The sequence below is a fragment of the Phaseolus vulgaris genome, chromosome 1 (genome assembly GCF_000499845.2).
Source record: "Phaseolus vulgaris cultivar G19833 chromosome 1, P. vulgaris v2.0, whole genome shotgun sequence".
Lineage (NCBI taxonomy): Eukaryota > Viridiplantae > Streptophyta > Magnoliopsida > Fabales > Fabaceae > Phaseolus > Phaseolus vulgaris.
In genome coordinates this window covers 44,006,056-44,034,010 of record NC_023759.2, presented here as the reverse complement: position 1 = coordinate 44,034,010, position 27,955 = coordinate 44,006,056, and the positions used below count along the sequence as shown (strand labels likewise).

The 27,955-nt window shown below is 34.6% G+C and overlaps 1 protein-coding gene across 3 annotated transcripts in view; it reads right to left on the bottom strand.

The window, feature by feature from the left end:
- Positions 1-2,319: 2,319 nt before the first annotated feature.
- The window catches only part of LOC137814492 (protein SHOOT GRAVITROPISM 6), a 56,357-nt gene continuing 30,721 nt past the window's right edge, over positions 2,320-27,955 (bottom strand). For 2 of the 3 annotated variants that reach the window (XM_068617265.1, XM_068617267.1), the window contains 14 exons: positions 27,071-27,246; positions 26,869-26,991; positions 26,357-26,417; positions 26,175-26,270; positions 24,932-25,032; positions 15,606-15,711; positions 7,785-7,898; positions 7,619-7,693; positions 5,574-5,672; positions 4,573-4,644; positions 4,390-4,475; positions 4,184-4,277; positions 2,960-3,067; positions 2,320-2,878 (listed from right to left, as the gene is read on the bottom strand). In XM_068617265.1, the coding sequence (XP_068473366.1) occupies positions 2,720-2,878; positions 2,960-3,067; positions 4,184-4,277; positions 4,390-4,475; positions 4,573-4,644; positions 5,574-5,672; positions 7,619-7,693; positions 7,785-7,898; positions 15,606-15,711; positions 24,932-25,032; positions 26,175-26,270; positions 26,357-26,417; positions 26,869-26,991; positions 27,071-27,246 (1,470 nt within the window). In that variant the 3' untranslated portion in view covers positions 2,320-2,719. The remainder of the gene's footprint in view (positions 2,879-2,959; positions 3,068-4,183; positions 4,278-4,389; positions 4,476-4,572; positions 4,645-5,573; positions 5,673-7,618; positions 7,694-7,784; positions 7,899-15,605; positions 15,712-24,931; positions 25,033-26,174; positions 26,271-26,356; positions 26,418-26,868; positions 26,992-27,070; positions 27,247-27,955) is intronic. The other variant, XM_068617266.1, reaches the window with a different exon arrangement.

Here is a 27,955-nt window from a genome sequence, read left to right as displayed (position 1 = left end):
CTAATGGCTGCGGTCATAATTATTGTTAGTTAACACACATTGCCAAGAATTTCCCAGATAACACGTTATACAGAATATTTACTAAGGTAGCACAATTCACTCAAATATGATAGAATTTAATTATTGAGAAGTCAAATTCTAACTTTTGTTTTGCAAAAATTGGATTTCCAGACCTAATTTTTCCTTTTAAAAAAACAGAATTTGAAAAAAATTATATTATTTAAATAATTAAATAAATAGGCAAGAAATTAATATAAAATTAAGCTAATTTATTAAATTATTTATATAATTCACGGAATAATATATTCATATTCTCTTCTATAAGTAATCAATTACAAAATTAACTTCTATTTATAATGATAAATTTGAATAATAAAATTACATCCTTAATAACAATATAATAAAATAAAATAAACTTTAATATTTTAAATGAATAATAATTATTTAATATCATTAGTTAAATTTATTTTATATTCATTTTTTATGTAAATCATTACTAGTAATATTTTTTTATTCAAAATAAAAATTAATTTATATTTAAATATTTAGTTTAAATTATTTCAACATTCAATATTAATTTATATTAAATCATTAAATTTAATAATTTATACTTAAATAAACTGTAGTTCGTAAACTATTATCAATAAAATATCTATTAATTATTTAAATAGTATTGATTAATTTAATTTAATAGTTTATATAAAAATTATTATTTAAAATTTAAAAAATATAACTTTTTTTCTTCAAATTCTATTTTTTAAAGAAAGTTAATTCATAACTTAGTCCTGGAGTCAAATTCTAATCAGTTTTCCATCGTGGATTTTTCACAGAATTCTGACCTGCTTTGAAAATATATTCTAAATTATAGAATTTAAGAAGTATTTTTAGATTATACAATTTAAAAATATATTTTAAATTGTATAATTTATAATACATTTATAAATTATGTAGTTGTATGATATGAAATATATTATGAATTGTGTAACCTTGAAATACATTTTCATATCTAGAATTGATTATATAATTCATGTAATATAAAATAAATGTTTGAAAGTTCTTAATTATATAGTCTGAAATTTTAGCTTTTGCAATCTAAAATATTTTCAACCCATATATAATTTTGATTTTTCTTATATTTATAAACACGTAGGATGAAGATATTGAGGTGGTAACTTTTGCTTTGGATATTTCTATAATGTTTTGTTTACTTTTCTATTAGAGAGACAATCCATTACATATGAGATAACTTTTTAGCTTGTCCCAACATCTCTATCTAAACCATGTGTTGAAGAGTGAAAGTAGATAGTAATGAACTTTTCATTCTTTGATTGCACTTTCATCAATCATATCATGGGTGTCTCAAAATAGTACTTACCAATCCTCGAGATTAGTTATGGCTAAGGTTAAATATCAAGGTCAACATCATTTTGTTTTCGATATCTTACAGAAGCTTAACTACAACCAAGATATGCTTTTAAGTGTTATGATTAGATCAAATCTGCATGTCCGCAATGTTAAAAACATATATACTTTGATTGTGGAAGAAAAACTTTCACATTATGTCTTTGTTCTTTTCCTCAGTAGTTGAGGTAATAATTATGCTCAATTGATACAATAAGATAATTTTTATACTTTGGACTCTGAAAATTATCATTCAAATTATTTGACCATGTTATTTGATATAACATATTAAAAAGTTCAATGTTAACAGGATGTCTTTTTCATATGATATTCTTATTACTTGCATTTGGAACATCTTAAAAACCTTAGTTTCAACATGGCTGCAGAAACACAAATCATCTCAAGATTATCAAATTGATTTAATGAAAAATCATTTTAGTTGTTTTTCACAACATGAGAGACCCACCATGATCATTAATAACATTTTGAGGATGAAAATCATGAAAACAGTGATAAGGTAGAATATTAAGAGACTACAACTTCAACTCCAATATAACATTGATGTGCTTGATAAAATTTAAGATGATACTCAGAAACTTCAACAAAATTTAAACACTCTAAACATAAACGCTCGTGGAGATTTCAAAAAATATTTGCCATAGGACTGATAAGAATTAATAGATATTTAAATAATTCCAAATCTCTCAAAAAAATATAACTTATTTTTTAGTTTTCGAATGTTTTTAATTTGAATTGGTATTTGCACATTATCTTCGGACGGCAATGTCCTTATTTTTTCTTGGCATACAATTCTTGCTCATTAAAACTTTGGCCACGTGATAAGCCAAAATTGATTTCCTCTTTCATCGTTAATAGAAGCATAGAGAGAGGAGGGAGAGAGAAAAGCAAAGCACCAAATACTTCAAATACCTTGGTTAGCTGTTTGTACTTGTACACCATTAATTCTTAAATATCGAAAAAAATAATGAAAATACTAAAAACAAATATCCTCCGTGGTGTAGTTTCAAGTGTAATTAATATACAACCATTTACACGATCATAAAACTAACATAAATGTACATTTAAAAGGAAAAAGAAAGAAATCGATGTTCCATTTCAAACTTTACAACAAAATAAAATACATGAGGGGGAAAATGGACAGAATAGAATACATAAGAAGTGATTTGCGCAAGAACATCACCAACAGCCAGGTTGCTTTCACATGACAAATATGCAAAGCAGCACGCTATTCCACTCAACCATTCCTAAAAAAGCTCATGGCTCGTAATGATTTCAGTTATATAATCTAGAGCCGTTGCTAGTTTTTCATGGACTCTGCATCATGGTTCCGTGATGTTGAGTCCACCCATGAACATAAATTGGAGGATTTCAGCAACAAGCCCAGTGCGGCAGAACATGTTGCTCTAACGACAGCATCAGGTGATCGGCTCATTTTCCCAACCAGCATACCAAAGACCTAAAAGAAGATACAGACAAATCTGGTAAAACTAAGTTTTAGCTGAAATGCCAGAAAATCGCAACTGCGTTCTGCAAATACCTGTGAATGATAAACAGCTAAAATATGCTGATTGTCCGATAGAGAGAGAATGCTGCTGCAGAAGTATATAGCATTTGCCTGAATTATGGGCCATGGTGCGTCAAAAGCCTGCCTCATCAAGAAAGAAAATAACTAAATTCTCAAGGCCCCTAAATTTAAACAGAAGGAAAATTGATTCACAACACAAAGTGCTGGGTTGAGGTTTCTAACAACCTTCTTGTAGAATTATTACAAGCTTACTTGCAATGGAGAGATTATCAAGTAGAAAGTCCATGCAAAGAAAATTAAGCTAAAATGCATGATTTAAATAATGTTCTAATATATATTGGCCCTTTTTCCAATATTACTATTCTACAAATTCGACCAAAGTTGACAGATCATGCTTGAACAATGAAGAGAAGATGAGGAATATTTTGTAAAATTTAGAATAACTGAAGATACTTGAGAACAGGATGTTTAGAGATATTTATTTTTTAATTAACTTGAATGGAAAAACACCCAGCAAGACGGACATATATGCCTGCACACCCTGAAATAATTACATTTTATGATTAGAAAGAAAATGAATAAGTATAAGAATGCTTTTCCCATGTTTATGAATGTTGTTTTCTATGTACATGGACCTATACACGTAAAACCTTAATATGAATCTGAATTAATTCCAGCTTGTAATTCCAATACAGATAATTCTCAAAGAAAAGATGAAACTTATACATACATATATAAAAGAGATATAATATAATATCTACATTTGATTCTTTCAACTAAAATGGAAAAAGAAAAAAGAGATTACAACTCATTCGATCCAAAGAGAGAAAGAGATTGTTTAGGAATGCGGTAACAAAAGAAGTGCATGTTCAATTTTGATTAATTTCAAGAGAAAAAATTAATTAGAATGCACAAACAGTCTAACCTTACAAGGTCATCCAATCACATGTATGGTATGTTAGTAGAATTTTATGATGACTACTATAAAAAAAGTCATACCTAGAATGATTTCATATAAAAAAATTTACTCTGATAGTACATGAATATTAAACTCTTCAAGAGAAAAATTGGTTTAAAAAGATTTCAAATGCTCTCATTTATTAAGATTAAAGCTTTGGCTATAAAATCATCATGATGAAACACAAAATAAGTTGATCCAAGCACACATAATCTTAATTTCAGTCAGTAAGAAAATCATGACTAATTTGTGTTATGACAAAAATTGTTAACAATAACCTGCACTGATGATGCCATATAACTATCAACTCTGCTGGGAAGATGCTGTGTAAATTGCTTTGCAATGTCTCGAAGAAAGTCCTCATAGTCACTTCTAAATACACAAAAGACGCCATTTGTCATAATTATATGGCATAATTATACATCATTGTAAGTTATTCAAAATAATAACAAACTAGGCAATTTTACGATCTGTCAAACCATACCGATGATCAGAAAGGAAACTCTGTGTGTTTAGTACAGCAAGCAATCGTTCAATTTCCATCAATGGGAAAACTTGTTTCAGGGTATTCTATCAGTCAGTACATTTCAAAAAGGAAAGATTTATCATGTTAGACATTTCTTTACAAATCTCCGATTCAAGAAAATCTAAGATGATGGTCAATTACCCGACAGGCTGATCGAACACTAACATCTTCATCATGAAGATGCAAGACCAGGCGAGGAACAGCAGCATGTACCTATTAAAAACAATAATTGACATGAAATGAGCTTGCTGAAATATTAAGAGAAGCTAATACATGACGATCACCAGTTCAGTTGGTCTACTATGCAATCAAAAGGTTCACCAAAATAATGGAAGACATATCACCTTGGAATACTTGATGATAAATAAACTTGTCAACTTGGTTGATAATATTTGAAAGAATATATGACTTTTGCATATGATGACACTGGTTATATAACAAGATACACGTATGATGACCTACTAAAAGGCTATACATTATGATCTAGATTAACCTTTTTCATTTATTTTGATTCACGTGTTCACTGATAATTAACGAAGTATTTACTCGGTTTTGAAATTGCCAAGTTGAACATTCCAAATTTGGTTATTGGGTAAAAAAAACTACCGTTCAATTGGAATATGTCGAGTTTAAGATTATCAGATAAACAAATCAGTGCATAACTTTATAGTAGCACTAGATAAGAGTGACATTCTGTATTTGGGAATTAGTTGAGGAGATGGAGGGAACTGAGCAATGTAACTAGCTCGGGGCTATAGCATGGATAAGTCTACAAATAGTCGGTTGGCAGAAATAATACAAGCTTAAATGTGGCCAATTTTTTCCTATGCTTTTACCAAACTTTATTGATTATCATATTGTTAAGTTAACCAAAATGGTATTCACAATGAAAAGTTGGTAGTAAAATTGCTATAAGCTAGTTATATCACCTAATAGTAATAAAACAAAAATGGATACTAAAAGAAATAATTGCAAATAGTAAGCCCCCATTTACCACCGACTATTTGTGCCTTATTAAAAAAATATACACTACTGACAACCACCAATTACATAATAGCATTAGAGTATATAATTTAAAAAAAAATAGAGAGAGAAAGTGGAAAGAATAAAAGCTACTATTACAATCAGAGTTAGCAATAAACCTGCTCAACAAATGCCTCACTTAGTGCCCCAATTCCATATTTGCTTAGGGCCCCAAATACTGCAAAAGAAGTGGCTCGCATTTTTGCATTCATGCTTGACTGTTTTATAAAAACAATGATAAGAATTTCCGAAGTAAGAGTAGTTAATGGAAAGTTCTCCATTCTTTCTTTTACAGAAACAGAGTATATTAGTAATATGAAGGGAGAATAAAATATCTAAAGAAAGTCCTTTTAATATACAAATACATATATAATTTCTCACTTTTGACAGAGAATGCATTGCTGACTTCTTGTTAAATGTGTGCATTTAGTATATGTAAATACAAAAAGGAGGGAAATATCCAAGTATTAGAAATTAGGGATTTAATTGATTTTGTGTACCCTTCATTGTTCGTGTACTTCATTATAAATAGAGAACAAGTGTATGGTATATTACACACAACATTCAGTAAATAATTTCTACAGGGTTGCTCTAGTTTATTTTTTCTTTCAATGCTGTTTTCCACATTGGGCACACCATGAACATTACCCACAAACCACTGTGCCTCTGCCTGCTTTTGTCCATGGGAACTAGCAAGGGCTCCCTCCAGTAACCCTCTCTGGCCCAGCCTTGCCACATGTGGCTTCACGTGTTGCCCTTTCCTGGGCTGGCTGTAGTTCTTGAGCCTACTGTTTGGTTTAGTTGCAAGTTGCTACCTACTAGCTTGCATCCCTTTCCCTTCCTATGACATGGTGGCTAGTCAACAACAGTTGCATTTCCACATTCCACATGCTTTTGGACATTCCACCTCTTTTGATGATTCTTTTGCTCTTGTTTCTCACTTTTAGCATTCAGTGATGCCAACGACACCAAAAGATTTTGGTTGAAATCAAGTCTACCGGTGGTTCAAGAAAAAGCAGGAATTGACAGCTTGATCTACAACAGAAGCTGAAAATTGCAGTCTGACCAACACTGCTGCTGAACTCCTTTAGCTGCAGTCACTTCTAACTGAATGCAGATTCCCATCCTAATTCCCATTCTTTTATGGGACAACCTGACCAGTCCCTATCTCATAATCCAGTTCTATATACAAGGAAAGGATATGGAACTAGGTATCTTTTTTGTTTGACAGAAGGTTCTTAAAAAAAGAGTCTCTCAGTAACTCACTATCATGCTGCTGACCAGAAGGCAGACATTTAGCTGAAGTTCCCTCACCTCTTCAGTTCTCCATCTTTAAGGACAAACTAGGAGTGGCTGAAAGATTTGCTCTTTGTCAACTTCACTCAGTTTGAGGGCAATGTGTCTTTTAGTTTGCTACAGTTGCTACACTAAACTGCTCTACTACAGCACGCCACATGGCGGGCAGGGGATGTTCCAAACCATTATATCCCAACTAAGGCAGGCTGGAAATGACCGCAATTAAGACAAATTTCAGACAAACCTCATACCCTAATTAGGTGCATCATTCGTTTCAGGCTTCCTTGTATAAAGTTTAGTTTGCCTAGGGTTTGGGTTTTGCATCATATAGCTTGTTCTAACTAACATGAATACCTATTAATTAGTAAAAGAGAAGATTCAATTAAAGTAAGTTGTTGAAACTTCACCTTAAAACTGATTTTATATGGATGAGTTAGGAGTAAAGTCTTCTTTCTAAGATGGTAATAGAACTCATCCTAGCAAGGTCTTTTGGACTTATTGTTGCCACCTTCTACCCAACTACTATCGAACTACCCACAAATATCTAGTTCCACGTTCGAGATGTCTAGTCTTCAGCATGAGGATGAGGGGATTTGTTGAATATCCCACGTTAACTAGAAACATAGTCAAATTATAATATATAAATGGAGGCAAATCTCACATGTCAATTTTGTGAGATTGAGTTTCACTTATCTAAATTCTTTGAGTGCACTTACATATCTCTTAGACAACTTCACTTTTGATGTCAATTGGTTTTAAGATTAAATATGACAGTCCTCGGAACATACTAGCTTCTAATAAAAATTTAGAACCAAAATAAATAAATAAGAAAAATAAAAATGATATATACAAAAGAAAATTTACATACTTGAAGATTTCGAAGCCTTTTTGAAAGATTAAGCAAGATGGGCTCAACTGCATCATCAGGTGAAGAATCGAGAATCTACAAATATCCAAAAAGCATAGTAAATAAGTGAACTTAGAATGGATAAAAAGGTAAATACAATAAAAAAACAGGAAGCATAGAACCTCACCATCAGTAAACATGATACCCCAGTTAATTGCACAGATTCATCAGAATCATCTAGTAGAGCTAATATAACACCCAAGACTTGAGTTGTATACTTCAGAATATGAATCAATGGGATCTGCAATATTAAATTGGGTAAGGTTGATTTAGAGATCTACTCCAAGGAATTGAAACTCTAACTCATAACATAAGCCACAACTCAATGATTATATTAGATCAGGTTATCTTTGGCAGATATCCTAGCCAATGGTAGTGACCCAAATCTTCCATATAAATATGGCAAATGGCATGGAGGCTTATGATGAAATATATATATGCTACCATATATATATATATATATATATATATATATATAACTGTAAAAGTAAAAAATAAATCAAAAACAATATAAAACAAAAATTCATAACATTCATCAAAGTCTCGATCTCATCATTGTCATTACACATAAACAAAAGGAAATACAAAGACACAATGACCCAGTACAAAACTAATGTTCATCCTTCCCTTCTAACTCAATATAATCATTTTCCTCATTATTCGAATAGACATGTCCTTCAGCTTCCTCTCCTTCTAACAAGTAAAAACAAGAAAAAAATGAAAAATATACCAAGTTAATGGGTCCTCGAAAATAGTTACCAGAGTTTAGGTAGTCGGCAGGTTGTCTACATGCTCAAGTCACCAACCTAGTTAACAAAATATACTTCAAGAAGGAAGAGGCTTCACTAGTGTTAGAGATATCCTTTCCTCTGTTTTGTAATGTTTAGTTTGTTTCTAATTTCTAAACAACTTTATGTTGTCTATGTGGTTTGAGAGGTGTAGTTTGTCTATATGGTTGGACAGATGGCAATGGAAGATAACTAACTAAGTTTCCTGTTAATAGTCCAAGTAGGTTTGTTTTCTTCAAGTTTATTGAAACTAGTGATGTGATAAAGAAATGTTTGAGTTGTTTGACAACATTGTGGAAGAAATTGGGGACAAAAATGCACAAGACTTGACAAATGGGGTTGGTAATTGTTGGAGATCCCACATTATAAGTCGGTTTTGTGAGGATGAGTTGAGCTTAAAATTACTTCTTAATATGGTATCAAAGTCTCTCGTAACGAGGTTTGATGGGTCTATTGTGTCACCTAAGAATATCTAGTCTCATGCATGAGATGTACATGCCTTAGCACGATAAGGGTGTGCTAGAGATCCCACATCGACTGGAGATATAACCAATTTAAAATATATAAGTGGGAAAATCCTCACCTTATAAGCCCGTTTTTTTAAGTCGGTTTTGTGAGTATGAGTTAGTTTTAAACTTTAATATTAAACTTGTGGAAGCTGAGTAAATGTTAATGGAAAAGAGAACCAAATTGTTTTGGTCCCCTTGTTTAACTCTTGATCTAGTCCTTGAGGACATTGTAGAGTGTTTAGCATTCCTTGCCAATGCAAAGAAAAGCACTACTAGACATGTCCTCTTGTGACAAGGTTCACTATCTTACATTAAATTGCATTAAGCAAAAAAATAATGCTCTTAGATCTATCTATGTGTTGGAGGAACGGGTCACTAGACCACATGCCTACAAAAGTAGGTCATACAAGTGATCAACCTAGTGTTGTTGACTGATTGCAGAATTTGGAAATCAATCAATATTGCTTAAAGTGTGTGATTCCACTTGCAAAAGTTCTAAGGCTTGTAGTAGTGATTCAAAACCAGCCATGTCATACATTTCTGAAGCATTGGACAAGGTTAAAGAGAAAATTAATGAAATTTTTCAAAAGGAAGAGTCAAGGTATAAAAAGTTAGTGAGCAGATATTGGCAAGCAATGAAGCACATTTCTCATATAGGAAATGAACACCAAGTTAGTGAGCAGATATTGGCAAGCAATGAAGCACATTTCTCATATAGGAAAATTAACTATTTGCAAGAAAGAGAAGATAATTGGCTTTTGAACCTAACCTAAATGATTTACCTATTGCCTTGAGAAAAGAAAAAAGATCTTGTGTCAAATATCCTATATCCCAATTTGTGTCTAGAGAAAAACATTCTATGCAGCACCAGAGTTTTCTTTCAGCTATTGATTCTATCATAATCCCTACATCGGTACAAGAAGCCTTAAAAGATGAGAACTGGATTCGAGCCATGAATGAAGAAATGAGCGCATTAGAAAGGAATGAGACTTGGGAGATTGTAGAGAGACCAAAAGATAAGAAAGCAGTGAGTTGTAGGTGGATATACACACTTAAGTATAAGTCTGATGGCACACTGGATCGGTATAAAGCAAGGTTGGTTGCAAAAGGGTACACTCAAACTTCTGATACCATATTACGAAGTGGACTTTAAGCCTAACTCAACCCCATAAAACCGGTTCAATGAGGTGAGGTTTGCACCCACTTATATACTATGAAAGGCTCTAATCTCTAGTCGATGTGGGATCTCCAACACACCCCCCCTCAAGCCGAGACTACCAACTTGTACATGGGACTATATATTATGGGTGGTCCGATAGCGGCCCGATAGCGGGTGGCACGATAGGCCCAACACAAACATTCGCTAGGATAGGCTTGAAAATGGCTCTGATACCATATTACGAAGTGGACTTTAAGCCTAACTCAACCCCATAAAACCGGCTCATAGGGTTGAGGTTTGCACCCACTTATATACAATGAAAGGTTCTAATCTCTAGTCGATGTGGGATTTCCAACATGGTCGATTATGAGAAGACTTTTGCTCCAGTGGCAAAAATGAATACAATCAGGATTATTGTCTCCCTAGCAGCACACTTTGGTTGGGCAATGCATATTTGATGTTAAAAATGCCTTCTAGCATGGAAACTTGGAGGAAGAAGTATACATAGAGATTCCACCTGGTTATGGTGTTGTTAATGAAGGGAATAAGGCGTGCAGACTTAAGAAGGCCCTATATGGTCTTAAACAATCACCTCGTGCTTGGTTTGGAAGGTTTACTCAAGCTACGGTATCTTTGGGGTACCGACAAAGCCAAGGTGACCATACTCTGTAAATAAAACATTCTCAGAATGGTAAACTCACTCTACTTTGGTCTATGTAGATTATATGATTATTATAGGTGATGATGAGATTGAAAAACAAAATTTGAGGGAGAGACTAGCTGCTCAATTTGAAATGAAGGATCTTGGGAAGTTGAAGTACTTCCTTGGGATAGAGGTTGCTTACTCGAGACAGGGCATCTTTATTTCTCAAAGGAAATACATACTTGATCTTCTCAAAGAGACTGGTAAGTTGGGTTGTAAGGCCACTAGAGTGTCAATAGAGCAAAATCATAGGATTGAGAATGATGAGGAAAACCCAAAAAGTGGAGAAGACACAATATCAAAGACTTGTGGAAAAACTCATTTATCTATCACACACTAGGCCAGACATAGCCTATGCAATTAGTGTGGTTAGCCAATTTATGCATGATCCAAAATAAAATTATTCAGTACTTAAAAGCCTCTCCAGGAAAAGGATTGTTAGTCAAAAGGGGGGAAAACTTATCTCTGAAAGTATATACTGATGCTGACTATGCAGGATCGATTGTTGATAGGAGATCCACCACAGGCGACTGCATGTTCTGGGGTGGAAATCTGGTGACATGGAGGAGCAAGAAGCAAAATGTAGTTGCAAGATCAAGTGCAGAGGCAGAATTTAGAGCCATGGCTCAAGGGTTGTGTGAACTCTTATGGATGAAGATCATACTTGAGGACCTGAAGCTCCTATGGGCTTGGTGTGTGATAATAAGTCCTCTATATCAATATTGCACACAATCCGGTTCAACATGATCGAACAAAGCACGTAGGGATAGACCGACACTTTATTAAAGAGAAGTATGATGATGGTCTTATAGCCACTGAGTACATCCCTTCAAGACTCCAATTGGCAGATATGTTTACTAAGGGACATCCCACACAACAATTCGAAGATCTTACTTACAAGTTGGGAATGATAGATATACATTCACCAATTTGAGGGGGAGTGTTGCATAATCAGGAGAATTATGTTATAATTAAGTGCAGGTTTCATTCTATATTTATTAGGACAAATTTGTTAATGATTTGATTTTATTTGATTTGTACAACTTTAAACACCCATTATTTCTGGCTTTCATTACCTATTATTTCTTTCCTTAATTAGGTTGTAAAACAATATTATGAGATATTATAGATATTGTTAGATATCTCATATTTATGTAATGGGCTTAGCCCATATGTTTCTTTTCCTATATAAACATAACCCTATGTGTTCAATACACACAAGGGATTTACCCTATTCTTTCTTTTCCTTTAATATGTATCTAGAGCATAAGGTTAGGGTTTAGGGTTCAATTTTTATTGGTGAACCCACCATTCACTGGAATTTTCCAGCCACCGTCCCACTGTCTCGCCGGAGCTACCACTACCTCGTCAGAGTATCCGCCGGACCCGTCGCCGGAATCTCGCACCGTCACCGGAAACACGCCGGAATTTCGCCTGAGCCGTCGTCGGAGCCTCCGCTGGAGACGTTGCCGGAATCGTTGTCGGAGCCTTCATCTTTGTTGCTCCCGCCAATTAACCGGTGACTGGATTTGTCCTTATCTTCTATGGCTTCTTCCGCTTCCGCTGCCACTATGGCTTCTTCCGTTGGCGCTAGCACTGTGGTTTCTTCCGCAGTCATTATGCCGGATTCATCTATTTATACTAATTACGTCAATGTTCATCTTTCCATTGACAAATTGGATGGAACCAATTATGACACTTGGGCATCAGATATTAAATTATGGCTTAAGAGTCAAGGTTATGTTGATCATCTTACTTATCCTACTCTTGTTGAAAATGAGGTTTTCCGTTGGTTGAAAATTGATGCTCAATTATGCATTGTTATCAAATCGACCATTCACTCATCTTTAAAACAAATTTTTCGTACCTATGAGACATGTTCAGAAATTTGGGAACAAGCAAAATTATTATACACCAATGATACTCAACGTCTTTATGGTGTGTGTCAAAATCTTCTCACAATTGTTGCTCCCAAACATCTTGATGGTACAATGGCAGAATATCTAGGTAAACTTCATGCTCTTCTTCATGATTTTAACGAGTTATTACCTCCTGCCTCTACTCCTTCTCAAGAACTAGAACAAAGATCCAAGTTCTTCATGTTATTGGGTTTACACGGCCTTCCTGATGATTATTCTCACGTTCGTGATCAAATTTTGGGATCTCCTATTGTGCCCAATTTTACTTCCACTTGTTCTACCCTTTTGCGCGTGCCAGGTAAACACACCGCTGATATAACGTCTCATGTTGATGACTCTTCTGCTTTAGTCTCTCAGTATAATGATCGTACTCGCCCTCACAAGCCGGGCAAAGGGCGTCACAAGTGTGACCATTGTGGCAAACTTGGCCACAAAATTGACAAATGTTATGCCTTACATAGTCGTCCTCTTAGATCTGTTGCGGTTGCTCAAATTGCCCCTGGGCTACCTTCTACCATGGACCATACTTCAATTGATACCCCAGGCTAGCCTGCTATTTTCAATGAATTTCTTAAATGATATGAGGATCTTCAGAACCCTAGTTCCACAGCTTCTGTTGCACATTCAGGTACATCTTTTGTTGGCCTCACTCACTCCACTTCCCATGGCCCTTGGGTTATAGATTCAGGTGCCACTAATCACATTAATGGTAATAAATCTTTTTTCTCTTCCTTATCTACTACGGGTTATATACCTTCAGTTACCATGGCCAATGGATATAGGGTACCATCACATGGTGTTGGTACTATTAATCTTTTTTCATCTTTATCTATTGATAATGTTCTTTATGTCCATGGGTCTCTATATAACTTATTATCCATTAGTCGTCTCACTCGTTCCCTTGATTGTGTTATTTCTTTTACCAAAGATTCTGTTACTTTACAGGACCGGAGTTCGGGACGAATGATAGGCACTGGATGTGAGGCTCATGGACTTTATCAACTACAGATCTCTGCACATGTTGGCGCAATTATGGATTCTCCATCTCTCATTCATGCTCGGTTGGGTCATCCTAGTCTTGCCAAGATGCAGAAGCTTGTTCCACAATGGCCTCTTTATCAACTGGATGTTAAAAATGCTTTTCTTAATGGGGATTTGCAGAAAGAAATTTACATGGAGCAACCTCCCGGTTTTGTTGCTCAGGGGGAGTCTTCTGGATTGGTATGTCGTCTTCGCAAATCCTTATATGGCCTCAAGCAGTCTCCTAGGGCTTGGTTTGGAAAATTTAGCAATGTTGTTCAACAATTTGGTATGACTCGCAGTGAAGGAGATCATTCAGTTTTTTATCGTCACTTGAGTGCTGGGTGTATCTAGTATATGTTGATGACATTGTTCTTACAGGCAGTGATCACCATGGCATCTCACAAGTAAAACAACACCTTTGTCAACACTTTCAGACCAAAGATCTTGGCAAACTCAGATATTTCTTGGGGATTGAGGTAGCACAATCCAATACTGGTATTGTTATCTCTCAAAGAAAATACGCATTAGATATTTTGGAGGAAATTGGGTTGATGAATTCGAAATCTGTTGATACTCCCATGGATCCCAATGTCAAGCTTCTACCCAATCAGGGAGAGCCTTTTTCAGATCCTGAGAAGTACAGGAGATTAGTTGGAAAATTGAACTATCTCACTGTTACTCGTCCTGATATTTCCTTTGGGTGAGTCAATTTCTTAATTCTCCATGTGAAGATCATTGGAATGCAGTCATTCGTATAGTGAAGTACATTATAGGCTCTCCTGGAAAAGGTTTGTTATATGGTCATAATAACCATACTAAAGTCGTTTATTATTCAGATGCTGATTGGGCAGGATCTCCATCTGATAGAAGATCAACTTCTGGTTATTGTGTTTCCATTGGTGATAACTTGATCTCTTGGAAGAGCAAGAAACAAAGTGTTGTAGCAAGATCTAGTGCAGAAGCAGAATATAGAGCTATGGCCTCGGCTACTTGTGAGCTTATTTGGCTTAAACAGTTACTTAAAGAATTGCAATTTGGAGAGGTTACTCAAATGACACTTATATGTGATGATCAGGCTGCTCTTCATATTAGCTCAATCCAGTTTTTCATGAAAGGACAAAACATATTGAGATTGATTGTCATTTCATTCGAGAAAAGATTATATCGGGAGATATCAAGACTGAGTTTGTTAATTCAAATAATCAATTAGCAGATATTTTTACTAAACCCTTACGAGGGCCTAGGATTGATTACATTTGTAACAAGTTGGGTACATATGATCTATATGCACCAGCTTGAGGGGGAGTGTTAGATATTATTAGATATAATTAGATATTATTTGATATTATGAGATATTATAGATATTGTTAGATATCTCATATTTATGTAATGGACTTAGCCCATATGTTTCTTTTCCTATATAAACATAACCATATGTGTTTAATACACACAAGGGATTTACCCTATTCTTTCTTTTCCTTTAATACAATCGATAAATAGAGACTGTAATCACATTTGTAAAATATCTCAGAAATATATTTCCATCTATTTCTTTCAACTCATACACATAGGTTTTATTGCATATATTTTTTTCCCTTTCAACAAATACTATAAAAAGTTAATCATCGTCTTAAAGGTAATGAACACCAAGTTAGTGAGCAGATATTGGCAAGCACTGAAGCACATTTCTCATATAGGAAAATTAACTATTTGCAAGAAAGAGAAGATAATTGGCAAGAAATCAAGCATTTAAATTGGATACATTCATGTTAAAATAAATACAATTGAAAAGAAAGAAACTATGGTGACATGAATCATAACAAAGTATCATAGGTGAAACACAAGACCTGTACTAATCCTCGCAAACATAATCGACGAACAGTTGAAGACTCATCCGATACATGCCGACATAAAACCTCAACCATTTGCTCCAAAAGCGAACCAAGTCCATCACTAAATAATATTAAAGACGGAATCAATATGAACTTGAAATGAAGAGTCAGAATATGTGAAAAAAGACAAAAAGGAAAACTGGTGATTAATTAAACTGCAATATTCCAAATATTTTAAACTGGTGCCAAGACAATAAACTGCAATATTCCAAATATTGGAAGTTAAAAAGATAAACATTATCAATGAATGACTTCATCCATAAATTATTTTAAAAATTCCATTGAATCATGAAAATATACATTGCGTACAAACAATTATACTAACTAGAGTTTATTGTCCTATAGTGGATGTTCGGTAAAGGAGTTTTACACTCACAATTTCAAAATATTCTCTTATTTATCCAGAAAACTATTTTATAAATTAAATCATTTTTTAAAACGCTGTTTAATCAACTTTAAAGAAATGATCATTTGTTTAATTGGTTTTAAAGATTTTTTTTGTTGATGAAAAGTCGCTATAATTGTGATCACCTCTGACCCACCTTAGTTGCAACCTTTTTAGGGGATACCTTAATTCGAGACTCAAGGGTGGGGATTAGAGATTGACTAAGAAGACCAATATCTACAACTTTTAAAAACAAATTTTTACTTTTGAAAATTTAAACAAGAGTGTTAGGATTCAATTACAAGGTATGTGACTTGAGTCTCATGTTAGAAGAGATTATGATGGTTTTTGAGATGAAAAATCTTGGTTTAATGACCTTCTTTCCGGAATGGAGTTTAAAAAAGATCACGAAGCCTTCTTTAGTCAAAATAAGTATGCCAAGGGGATTTTGAAAAAATTTAAACTTGAAGAATGTAAAGAAATGATCATTACTATGATGCAGAAGGAAAAACATTGTAAGGAAGATGGAACAAAGAAGATAAACCAGACATTTTAGAAGAATAATTGGTTGCATGATGAATCTTATAGTCACTCATCTCAACATCCTAAATTTTGAAAATATTGTCTTGGTTTATACATTGCACAAGTGAAAAGCTGATGTTCTGGTTGCAAAAAGGATGTTCAGATAGAATTTGTTGACATTGATTGTGGTTGACCAATTTGATGATATGAGAAGTACTTCAAGGTATTGTTTCGCTTTGGATTGATTTTTTTCTCATGGTGCTAAAAAAAACAAAGAGATGTTGCTCAATATTTGACAGAAGCTGAATTTATTGTTGCTACCACTGCTTTCGACCAAGTTTTGTGGTTGAGGATGATTTTAATTGACCTTAACATGAAGTAGAAGGAAAGAACCATAGATGCTTGTTGACAAGCAAGCTTAATAGCCATATCCTATTATCCCATTTTTCATGAAAAAAACTAAGGATTTCAACATTGAGTTATTTTTCTTAAGTGAAAAAATAGAGTTGGTACTCTTGTTAGCTGTAAAATAGAAAACCAAGTTCATACTCTTAAGACAGAAGCTTTAAGTTTGCAATCCTTAAAGCAAAGAGAAGTGTTAAAAATATTTGCTTACTGTATTGCACATGACTTTATATTTCTCTTTCAGTTTGATGAGCAAATACATTATAGGCTGACATTTTTACTTGAGGAGCAAGTCATTCAATCACTACTTTTACTTAAGGAGCAAAGCAAGTCTATTATTTGTTGATAATTATATCTCCTAATTCACCAATCTATTTTTGTTATTTCAATAATTATAAATGCAAACTTTGTTGATAAACAAATCAGATTCTTTGCTCTCAACTCAACTTGAATTTATTATGCTTCCCCTTCTTTCCTATTCCAACAACTATGTCGCGTCATGTCGGTGGTTTGTATCATGAAGCTTGAAGTATTGTTAATTGCTTATTTTACTTCTTTGATGAGCATAATCCTTTGTCTATTTTAATTCTAGTGCATGAGTATATTACCAGATATATGACCGTTTGAACTAGTCAATAACTCAAGGACTAAGAAGGAAATTTTGAGAAACATGCAAATGATTACCGGTGTGTTCCACCAAGGAAACGTTACTAGTAGATTAGAGTGTCTTGCAACTTTTGATAAAGTCTTCATAAGTTGCTAGAGTCAAGCAAGGTAGATCAATTGGCAGTGTAGGAGCAAAATGAGAGACTCAAACGGTAGATGTGTAGGAAATATTGGGTGAACAAGGGGATTTGCCATGCAACTTTTGGCAGCTATCATTGGTATGTCGACTGCAGAGGCAATGTTTGCATTTCAAGAGATTTTTAGATTTAGTTCTAGGAAGGTGTTCAAAGCTATTACTTTATATGCAAAGGTAGTATTTTCCCTTATAGATGAAGTATGTGTTTTCATGTTTATTTTCCGAGGAATACAAAGAAGGATTTACTATTGATCCCAAGATCTGATTATAGGTAACAACATACTCTTATGGAAAGCCAAACAAGCCCCAGGTCATAAAGAGCGTAATGTGGTTCTCAAGTTCCTTTATATTTGTAAATGGGGCAAGGAGCTCATTGAAATCATGTAAGGCAAAATGAACCCAAGATAAGAAAACATAGGGCCTCAAATTGTCGTGGAGCAAGAAGTATCAAGGGATCTTGGCACACACTGTATAGATGTTATGTCATTGATATAAAGGGCCCAACCCTCACTCCAAACTAATGCAAGTATCTCATGGGGATGGAAAATAGTTTTAGTGAGGTATGAAAAGTGGAATTAATAATGCTACATAATTGAACATCAATATTTATCCATTTTCACAATGTTTTGTATGAATGGACTTAGTAGTTTTAGTGAAATGGGATTTGTAGCCTAACATCACTGACTTGTTTGTGTCGTCGAGGCCCGATCGACTGGTGTCTTCGACGGGGCTTCAATAGCGGCAATCGGTCGATCAGACCGAAAAACCTGATTTGAAGATCGCCCTTTGAATAGTCATAAGCATCAGCGTAGACTTCCGCTGCCTTGGGTCCGCAAACTTTAACGTAATTGTTATGCCATAGCATGATGCACTGGTTGAGGCTCGATGGTACACACATCTTCCTGTGTATCCATTCTCTTCCCAAGAGTACGTTGTACTCCCACTTAACCATAACCTAATTTTGGAAACCAAAATTGAATAGTTAACTCATCCATCTTATCAATAATGATAACATGGTTAGAAAAGATGGGAGAATTTGTTTTGGATGTTGATTTGATGATGTGGAAGACACTTTTTTTTGTTAAAACCAGAATAAAATAAAAATAATCCACGTAAAAAAAAAAGTAGATAGGACCACATAATGAACTTTGATGGAGCTAAGAAATGGACTTTAAGTCTAACTCAGTCTTACAAAACCAGTTTGTAAAGTGAGGTTTGCACCCACTTATATATTATGAATTGACCTTATCTCTAGTCGATGTGGGATCTCCAACACACCCTCGTCACATCGAGACCAACCAACTTATGCGTGAGACTATATATTTATGGGTGATTCGATAGTGACCCGATAGCGAGATGGCACAATAGGCCCAACAAACTCTATGTAGGATAGACTCTGTTGCATAATCAGGAGAATTATGTTATAATTAAGCGCATATTCCATTTTATATTTATTAGAACAGATTTGTTAGTGATTTGATTTTATTTGATTTGTACAACTTTAAACACCCATTATTTCTGGCTTTCATTACCTATTATTTCTTTCCTTAATTAGGTTGTAAAACAGTCTATAAATAGAAACTGTAATCACATTTGTAAGATATGTTAGAAATATATTCGGTGGGAGACTCTTCTGCAATATTCTTTTTTAGCAGCCTTCATTGCTGTAATCATTGGCAGCCTTCATTGCTGCAACTTTTTTATTATACTTATCTTTTCTCCATTAACCACCACCACCACCTTGCACCATTGACTGTTACTGCCACCGCCATTGACCGCTGCCGCCAACCACCACCGACCACCGCCGATCACCGGAAACTTCCACCGATCACCGGAAACTGCCTCTGATCGCCGGAAACTGCCTCCGATCGCCGGAAACTGCCGCCGGCCGCTGGTAACCGCCACCGAATTTTTTTTTTAAACTGGATCAATTTTGCCCATCTGAAAAACTCAGTTGGTTTTGAGCTCTCATGGACTCCCTTAGTAAGCCATCTAGCTATTGTTCATTCACTATGAGTGGTAAGAGTTCTAGTTTTTAATCCTTTAATGCTTCTAATACTAAAAATATCTGGATTATAGACTCTGGTGTTACTGATCATATGACACCTCATTACTCTTATTTTTCATCCTACACTGCTTTATCTGGTAACCCATATATTACTGTTGCTAATGGTTCCACTACCCCCGTTAATGGTTGTGGTAACATTCACCTTCAACCTTCATTTCCTTTAAAAAATGTGCTTCATGTTCCCAAATTATCCAATAACCTCTTGTCTATTCAAAAAGTTACCCAAGATTTCAATTGTACTGTGGTATTTTTCCCTTCCCATTGTGTTTTCCAGGATCTTGCCACGGGGAAGACTATTGGAATTGCTAAAGAGCAGGGCGGGTTATATTATTTACAGCATGAAGAATATAAAAAGTGTGCTAGACTACAGGCACACACTTCTAATCTCCAGCAAGGTCGTGAATCTTGGTCATCCTCTCAGATATGGCTTCAACACAAACGTCTTGGTCATCCTCTCTTTAGTACCCTAAAGTCCTTATTTCCTGTTTTATTTACAAAAGTTTCTGCTGAGTCATTTCATTGTGATGTTTGTCAGTTTGCTAAACACCATCGGACAACTTTTCCTCCCAATGGTAATAAAAGTTCTAAACCTTTTGATCTTATTCATTCGGATGTGTGGGGACCTTCACCTATTCCTAATATCTCAGGTGCAAAATGGTTTGTTTCATTTATTGATGATTGTACTCGGGTTACCTGGATATTTCTCATGAAAGATAAGTCTGAAGTTTTTCACCTGTTTGTAAAGTTTTACAGAATGATTCAAACACAATTTGAAAGTCCAATGAAGAGATTGCATTCTGATAATGGAAGAGAATATGTGAACCAAAACTTTTCCCAGTTCCTTCAGGAAAATGGAGTTGTTCATGAATTAACATGTGTGGACACTCCTCAACAAAATGGGGTTGCTGGAAGGAAAAATCGTCATCTCCTTGAGGTTACTTGAGCTTTACTTTTCCAAACATCTGTTCCAAGATCTTATTGGGGGGAAGCAGTCCTGACCGCTAATTATTTGATAAATAGATTACCCTTTCGGGTTCTAGAGGGTGTTACTCCTATTCAGGTTATGACCACATTCTATCCTTCTATTCCCATGTAGACTAGTCTTCAGAATCGTGTCTTTGGTTGTCCTGCTTTTGTCCATGTTCATAGTCCTTATCGGGGTAAGTTAGATCCTCGCGCCATCAAATGTGTCTTCATTGGTTATGCCCCCAACAAAAAGGGGTACAAATGTTATCACCCTCAAAGTCGTAAAGTTTATGTTTCCAAGGATGTTACCTTTCATGAAACAGAGACTTTCTTTCCTAGTTCTCAACTTCAGGGGGAGAGTATTCAAGAAGTTGAGAATCTTGAGTTGCCACCTTTTCCTTTGTTGCAGGATTTCATTCTTAGGGAGGATGACAAAGACCCTGCACCAACATCATTACTAGAGAAGAATAATGAAGACAAATATTTTGGAAAACAATATCAACGAAGGCAACAAGAACCCGTCCTGGTCGAACAACAACTTCAATTGTCTGAACCGGAGGTAAGAACTCATACTAGTGAGACTCTTGAGGACACCTTAAATACTGCTTTTAAACCTAACCTAAATGATTTACCTATTGCCTTGAGAAAAGAAAACACATCTTGTGCCAAATATCCTATATCCCAATTTGTGTCTACAGAAAAACTTTCTATGCAGCACCAGAGTTTTCTTTCAGCTATTGATTCTATCAAAATCCCTACATCGGTACAAGAAGTCTTAAAAGATGAGAACTGGATTCAAGCCATGAATGAAGAAATGAGCGCGTTAGAAAGGAATGAGACTTGGGAGATTGTAGAGAGACCAAAAGATAAGAAAGCAGTGGGCTATAGGTGGATATACACAGTTAAGTATAAGTCTGATGGCACACTGGATCGGTATAAAGCAAGGTTGGTTGCAAAAGGGTACACTCAAACCTTTGGGATCGATTATGAGGAGACTTTTGCTCCAGTCGCAAAAATGAATACAGTCAGGATTATTCTCTCCCTGGCAGCAAACTTTGGTTGGGCAATGCATCAATTTGATGTTAAAAATGCCTTGCATGGAAGCTTGGAGGAAGAAGTATACATGGAGATTCCACCTGGTTATGGTGTTGTTAATGAAGGGAATAAGGCGTGCAGACTTAAGAAGGCCCTATATGGTCTTAAACAATCACCTCGTGCTTGATTTGGAAGGTTTACTCAAGCTATCGTATCTTTGGGGTACCGACAAAGCCAAGGTGACCATACTCTGTAAATAAAACATTCTCAGAATGGTAAACTCACTCTACTTTTGGTCTATGTAGATGATATGATTATTACAGGTGATGATGTGATTGAAAAACAAAATTTGAGGGAGAGACTAGCTGCTCAATTTGAAATGAAGGATCTTGGGAAGCTGAAGTACTTCCTTGGGATAGAGGTTGCTTACTCGAGACCGGGCATCTTTATTTCTCAAAGGAAATACATCCTTGATCTTCTCAAAGAGATTGGTAAGTTGGGTTGTAAGCCCACTGGAGTGCCAATAGAGCAAAATCATAGGATTGGGAATGATGAGGAAAACCCAAAAGTGGAGAAGACACAATATCAAAGACTTGTGGGAAAACTCATTTATCTATCACACACTAGGCCAGACATAGCCTATGCAGTTAGTGTGGTTAGCCAATTTATGCATGATCCAAGAGAAAGACACTTGCAGGCAGTAGATAAAATTATTCAGTACTTAAAAGCCTCTGTAGGAAAAGGATTGTTATTCAAAAAGGGGGAAAACTTATCTCTGAAAGTATATACTGATGCTGACTATGCAGGATCGATTGTTGATAGGAGATCCACCACAGGCGACTGCATGTTCTGGGGTGGAAATCTGGTGACATGGAGGAGCAAGAAGCAAAATGTAGTTGCAAGATCAAGTGCAGAGGCAGAATTTAGAGCCATGGCTCAAGGGGTGTGTGAACTCTTATGGATGAAGATCATACTTGATGACCTAAAAATAAAATATGAAGCTCCTATGGGTTTGGCGTGTGAGAATAAGTTTGCTATCAGTATTGCACACAATCCGGTTCAACATGATCAAACAAAGCACGTAGAGATAGACCGACACTTTATTAAAGAGAAGTTGGATGATGGTCTTATAGCCACTGAGTACATCCCTTCAAGACTCCAATTGGCAGATATGTTTACTAAGGGACTTCCCACAAAACAATTCGAAGATCTTACTTGCAAGTTGGGAATGATAGATATACATTCACCAACTTGAGGGGGAGTGTTGCATAATCACGAGAATTATGTTATAATTAAGTGCATATTCCATTTTATATTTATTAGGACATATTTGTTAGTGATTTGATTTTATTTGATTTGTACAGCTTTAAACACCCATTATTTCTGGCTTTCATTACCTATTATTTCTTTCCTTAATTAGGTTGTAAAACAGTTTATAAATAGAGACTGTAATCACATTTGTAAGATATGTTAGAAATATATTTCATCTATTTCTTTCCACGGACTCTAAATGGCTTTGATATCATCTTAAGAAGTGGACTTTAAGCCTAACTCAACCTTACAAAATCGGCTTGTAAGGTGAGGTTCCACCCACTTATATACAATGAACTGACCTTATTTCTAGTCGATGTGGGATATCCAACAATACGGTTAGAAAAGATGGGAGAATTTGTTTTGGATGTTGACATGGTGTTGTGGAAGACATTTTTTTTTGATAAATCTAGAAAAAAAAATAGTAAAATAATCTATGGAGAAAGAAAAGTAGATCGGACAACCAAACTAACTTTGATGGAGCTAGAACCATAGGGATAAGAATGCGCAAAGGAGGCAATTGTGGCTCATGTTGGTCGACAATGAAACACCACCGCACACACCAATCAGAGTTGTAGCTAGAATGGGAGAGAAGTCATGCGTGAGAGGGTGTGGGTAGGTGGTTCACGTTGGCATTTGGACGATTGGTTAGATTGGTGCAGCACGATCCCAACCCTATGTTTGCCAGAGAAAGCGGTGTCACAAGAAACACACTGCTGGAAAACTCACCTGGTCAATGGTGCGTTAGAACAATGCACACAAACCTGAGAGAAAGTTAGCAAAAAAATAAATCCTTCTTGGGCAGGAGAGACATTTAGTTGAAACTATGTGTATGTGAGACAACACAAGTTTCCTGTAAAGCTTTTCTCCTAAATGAAAACTTAAACCAAAGGACGGTAAGTATTGGATGTTTTTGCAGAAACTTAAGGTGTTGTCTTTAAAATATTCTAGCAAGCTTCATTCTTCATTTTAGTGGGACAGAAATATATAAACTACGAAAAAATGTAGTGGTGTAATTTCCAGGAAGTGATGGTTGTTCCAAACAAGGATTGAGGGTCAAATCTTAGTCCCGACTTTTTCTAAGAGTTGTTGTCATGACACATGTTTTTGGCACGGTGTTATAATTATTAAAAAGGAGCCAATTCTATATAATCAAGAATATTTAGATTATATTATGTATTGTTAGAAGATTTTTATTATTCTCAAATCATATCTTTATTATTCGAGGATATCAAATCTTCTTTTTTATTGTATTTATTCCATATTTTTATACATGAAGTATATATAAACTATAAAAAAGAATGTAGTGGTGTAATATACAGGGAGTGATGGTTGTTCCTAAGCAAGGATACAGGGTCCAATCCTCAGTCTTGACACGAGTTTTTGTCAAGTTGCTATAATTATAAGAATAAGGAGCATATCCTATGCAATAAATAATATCTACATTACTTATGTATTATTATGAACACTTTTATTTCTTCCCGTATTATATATTTATCATTAGAGGATATTTATTCCCATCATATCTTTATCATTAGAGGATATCAAATCTCCTCTTTTTATTGTATTGATTCCATTTTCTAAACATTAGAAGTATGAGCAAATAACTGTTTCTAAAAAAAGCATTATAATAGATCGTTGTTTTGTCAAAAATATGCCTATGTAAAAATAAAAAATAAAAATAAAAACACACTTTTCTTCAAAGAGATTAAGGCAATGAGCCATTAAATAACATTGCAGCATCAATGGGTGGCAATTATTTAAAGTTTCATTATATACTCACTCACCTATACCGAATGAATTCTGATAGTGCAGCAGCTGCAGCTTCCCTCTGATATTTCTGGGGTCGATACAATGAGTTTTTCAAAAATAGACAAATATTTTGTACCTATATTCCCAACAAGGAAAGAAAATTTGTCAATCAGGTTCACACTTCACAGCGCATACATTTTTACGAAATAGCTCTCAAGGAAAGCAAATGATCCCCAACAGTACACCTTTTCTATCGTATTATTTCTAGAAACTGAAAAGCAGGTCAAATACATTACGTATTCTTAAAAGTGAAAAAAAAAATCAGGTTCATTCATTCATGTAGTCTATTCCATAGTTCAAATATTAGTCAATTCATTATTGTGTACAAAAAGAGCAGGGAGGTGACAGGGTGGAGCTAGAATAAGCAACCTATAAATAAAAAGATGAGACACCTCCTATGGAAAAAGAGAAGTGAAACTGAAATTAAAATCTAATTAACAGACCACTTTATTGATGACAATAGTATTTTAAACAAAACAATATGCTAAATAATCATTGTATTTCAGTGATAGCATCATAACCTATCCAAAATGTATGCAAAACCTGATTTTGAAAACTATTGATTTCATTCCATTAGCAAAATGCTCCATTTAACTGCAAATTTTCCACGTACAAAGACCTGGTCCATTCTTCTGACTAGTGGGCAGGCTACTACTCAACAGCATCAAATAGCCTATTCCACACATTCCTTGTAACTAAACTAAATAATATTAAATTATTGAGCCAAGTCTAATATAAAAACACCAAAAATATTAGCATACATATGCTAACACAATCAATTGATATAATTATCATAACTTTCAATAAAAATCAAAGCTTAAAACATTCAAGCTTATGTTGTTAAGAGAATAACCAATGTTTCAGATTCGTATCTTCAACATGCATACCCACTGATCCAATAAAGGTAGCAAGAGGATTGATCTCCTAACAGTTTATCAAAGAGATTATGGGTAAAAGGTGTTTACCTATCAAGGCCTTGACCTATCAAAGAATTTCCAGAAATGGGTTTACTTGAAAAGGTGACTCAAGGTTTGATTTATATCTCCAACACCAACAACAAATAAAGGAAACCCCTACAATTTCATCAATATATACTGAGGCTACTCCAAATATCCTATTAGTGTTTTTCTTTTGCTCATACAATCATGAACTCATCTGGAATTCTGGATATGTAAGGTAATGCATATAACTAGTTAAGTATATCTGAAATCACATTACCTCTTTTGGTCGCTTTATAGATATGCAGCCTGCAATGTCTCCAATGAGACTAATCCACCTCTCATTTTCTAATAGTTCTCCATCTCTAGCTAAAATCTAGATAAAGGAACACTTTTTTATATTAATTTGCTTGCAAGACCATATCTTACACCCTAACATGGAGCAATTTTAAATTTGTTTACCTTGCCCATCTCAAGGTCACCAACACATTCACAGAACGCCTGAAATGCAGTAAGAAGATTCCTGCACAAGAACATAAGTGGAATTAAACATAGAATTCACAAGTGCAATTGTGCCCCATAACTGCTTTTTCTGAGTAATTTTTCACAAATTTTATTATACTATTGTAATTTGTTCAGTTCCTTTTCAGACGCCAACTAAACCATATGACTAGAATATCATGCCCAGAGAAAAAGAATGGTAGGTGAGACATAAAAACTCACTTTTAGGGTTTGATTTAATGCATCTCCCTTATTCCCGTTGAAAACCATCCAAAAATAATATCAACTTTAGATTTCAAAACACACCCTTTAAGATTATCTTTTAACATATTTATATGTAAAACAAAATAAGATACAGACATAATTGACAGGCAATACAAATGTGGATGCTAACATGCAAGTGAAATTGCAGTGTAAGCTCAGTAAGAACAGAAATAGGCAAAAACAGAAGCACAGTTTCAAAATGCGGTCACCTTAATGGTTCATGCTGACCAGAATAGGTTAAACCATGACAGCTTCCAAGTTGCAGTGTAAGCTCAGAAAGAACAGAAGCATAGTTTTGTTCAACAGCCCTTTTTCCAACTTTCCCCCCACCTCTGTATCAAACAATGGTTTGTAAATTGGTTGGATTATTAATGTATCTTAAAAGGAAAAAGCATTGCTGATAACACAGACCTGAAGAAAGCAGTAAGAGCAAAAATTGCAGCTTGCAGTTTGCCATCTTCTGTATGACTGTCAACAGGGCTATCCTCAACTCTGTCGACATCACCTTTTAGGATTGGAATCTGGCTAAGGACAGTTATCACATGTTCTAGAAACAAAACTGACAGTTCCATGTGCTGAGAAAATGCCTGGAAAAAGTTGTACTCGAAAAATCAATTAATTTACATAAAAAATTCTTCAAATTGGAGTAAAGATGACAACATGAAACTCATCTTCTAATAATATTTGAACGTAAATGTTACCCGATCTGTGTAAAAAATTAAATCATTTGTGTCATCACCTGTTAGATATTATTAGATATAATTAGATATTATTTGATATTATGAGATATTATAGATATTGTTAGATATCTCATATTTATGTAATGGGCTTAGCCCATATGTTTCTTTTTCCTATATAAACATAACCCTATGTGTTCAATATACACAAGGGATTTACCCTATTCTTTCTTTTCCTTCATATTAAAGGAAAAGAAAGAATAGGGTAAATCCCTTGTGTATATTGAACACATAGGGTTATGTTTATATAGGAAAAAGAAACATATGGGCTAAGCCCATTACATAAATATGAGATATCTAACAATATCTATAATATCTCATAATATCAAATAATATCTAATTATATCTAATAATATCTAACATCACCTAATAACTTAAGCTTTCAGGATAGTTTGTTCATAACAAAGTGTTAATTAAAGCCTATATGACCAAGTGTTCTAGAGTTAAATGATGTTGCAACCATTTTTCTTATAGAAGGTTAAATTTAAATTAAGAGCACCCAAAGCTTCTAACTGAAGCTGTACCTTTTTTTCAATAAAAAGGTAGTGCTAAGCATCAC